This window comes from Rhinichthys klamathensis, unplaced genomic scaffold, assembly GCF_029890125.1.
Source record: "Rhinichthys klamathensis goyatoka isolate OS25496 unplaced genomic scaffold, OSU_Roscu_1.1 h1tg000059l_1, whole genome shotgun sequence".
NCBI lineage: Eukaryota > Metazoa > Chordata > Actinopteri > Cypriniformes > Leuciscidae > Rhinichthys > Rhinichthys klamathensis.
In genome coordinates this window covers 9,616,708-9,618,730 of record NW_026606604.1, presented here as the reverse complement: position 1 = coordinate 9,618,730, position 2,023 = coordinate 9,616,708, and the positions used below count along the sequence as shown (strand labels likewise).

The window sequence follows — 2,023 nt, the reverse complement described above, 5'->3', positions numbered from 1 at the left end:
CAAGTTTCTGTGTGCATTTATTAATATTGAATAGTGATTGCAAACATGGCCTTTACATTTTTTGTATTAGTTGAAAAGATTCCCACCCCTTGGACAGCTCTCAGGTGATCACTTGGAGCTGGTGTATTTGGTGACGGCCTTGGTTCCCTCTGACACGGCGTGTTTGGCGAGTTCCCCGGGCAGCAGGAGCCTGACTGCGGTCTGCACCTCTCTGCTCGTGATGGTGGAGCGCTTGTTATAGTGCGCGAGCCGGGACGCCTCTGTAGCGATGCGCTCGAACACGTCATTAACAAACGAGTTCATGATGCTCATGGCCCTGCTGGAGATACCAGTGTCCGGATGAACCTATGGTGGAATGCATGTATATATACACACACATAAGCAATAAGCAACAACAGTTCTGTGATTAAAATATTACATTTTAATATCTAATAATGAGGGTAAACAATTCTTCCACCTAGTAATATAGCTAATTGGCCTAATAACTATGGGCCGCTTACAGGTTCCAAGCAACGATTAAAAATTCAGTTCATTAGCATATATAAGTTCAGTTCAGTTCAAAAACTAGTACATATATATATATATATATATATATATATATTTTGATTTCATTTCACTTTTTTTGATCCACTTCAGATGTTGACACACACACCATGTGATTACATCATGATGTAAAAAATAAATAAATAATATATATATATATATATATTTTTATATCATGACGTAATCACATGGTGGGGTGTCCATGTCTTTTGGTTATATTTTAGTAGTAGTAGTAGTAGTACTATGAAATCGATTAATCACATAAAAGTTTGTATTTAATTATATATATATATGTGTGTGTGTATGTGTGTGTGTGTGTGTGTGTGTGTGTGTGTGTGTGTGTCAACATCTGAAGTGGATCAAAAAAGTTAAATCAAAGTTGTCATATGACAAGAACGGGTAGGCTATTGTTCAAAATGTATATGTACGTATTCATGTATAACTTTGATAAAAAGTTGATCCACTTCAAATGTTGACTACTGAGATAAACAAACACACACACACACTAGATGTGATTAATCGATTTGACAGGCCTATTTATTAGACAAAGCGTTTATTGAAGTGTTGTGTCCTAGCCATAATTCTATGGATTAAATGGATAATGCCATTTAGAACCTGGATAAAATTTAGCCTACATTATAAAAAAAATATATACTTACATTTATTGGATGAAAAGTTTCTTATGATATACCAATATTTTTTAATAAAAACAATTTCGTTTTCTTGTGGGTATTTATTGACTAAATTGATAGGCTTATCAAGTTGTAAACATTTGATCCCGAATCGGACAGATCTAAAACAAACGGTTCTTTGTTCAGTGAATCAAAAAGACGCATGACTCGAGAACCTCTCGGAGCGATTCAACCGACACATCGAAAAGATTCGACTCATAAGAATGAATCATTCACGAATCCATCGCGATTGCACGTGGCGTCAAACGCAAGTCATCAATCAACATTTACAGTGGGAATCATCCGTTTGATAAGTATTCTTCGATAATCTTTATTATTTATGAAAACTCACCCACCTGCTTCAAAACTTTGTAGATATACACTGCATAAGTTTCCCTCCTCTTTGCTCTCCGTTTAGTTGGTTTTTTGTCTCCTGGTACTTTTCCTTTTTTTTTGGCTCCTTCATTAGACATACTGGATTTTTCTTTTTATTAATGAAACTAAGCAATATTTGTTGCTTTCAGCTACGTGTTTGCCGCTTCGGCAGGTCTTCAGCAGGCCTTCATCAGCCATTTATGACGTGTACGGAAGTGTACACTAATTGGAAAGCGTCTGCTCTCAATCTCGCGTGGCGAGCGGAAGTCAGATCTCCACTCAGGATATCCAGTAAGCGTTCAAGTTGTTTTATTTTTCTACCTCCTGTGTCACATTTTAGTTGGTAAACAGATAAGTTAAAGGGGTAGTTAAGCCAAAAATGAAAATTGTTATCATTTACTCACCCTCATATTGTTCCAAACCTGTGAGTTTTT

At 36.3% G+C, this 2,023-nt stretch overlaps 1 protein-coding gene across 1 annotated transcript; it reads right to left on the bottom strand.

The window, feature by feature from the left end:
• zgc:92591 (uncharacterized protein LOC436997 homolog) lies at window positions 1–1,795 on the bottom strand. Its single transcript, XM_056249305.1, has 2 exons — window positions 1,571–1,795; window positions 1–345 (listed from the first exon to the last, which is right to left on the bottom strand). The coding sequence occupies exons 1-2, from the start codon at window positions 1,685–1,687 to the stop codon at window positions 109–111; spliced, it is 354 nt and encodes a 117-aa protein (XP_056105280.1). The 5' UTR covers window positions 1,688–1,795; the 3' UTR covers window positions 1–108.
• Between the last annotated feature and the right edge of the window lie 228 nt (window positions 1,796–2,023).

What these genes read in the sequence shown, in the direction of transcription:
- zgc:92591 (XM_056249305.1), bottom strand. Translation starts at nt 1,687, where the DNA reads ATGTCTAATGAAGGAGCCAAAAAAAAAGGAAAAGTACCAGGAGACAAA. An exon ending in TCTACAAAGTTTTGAAGCAG is followed by an intron (nt 346 to 1,570) that starts GTGGGTGAGTTT and finishes ATTCCACCATAG; the next exon opens with GTTCATCCGGACACTGGTAT.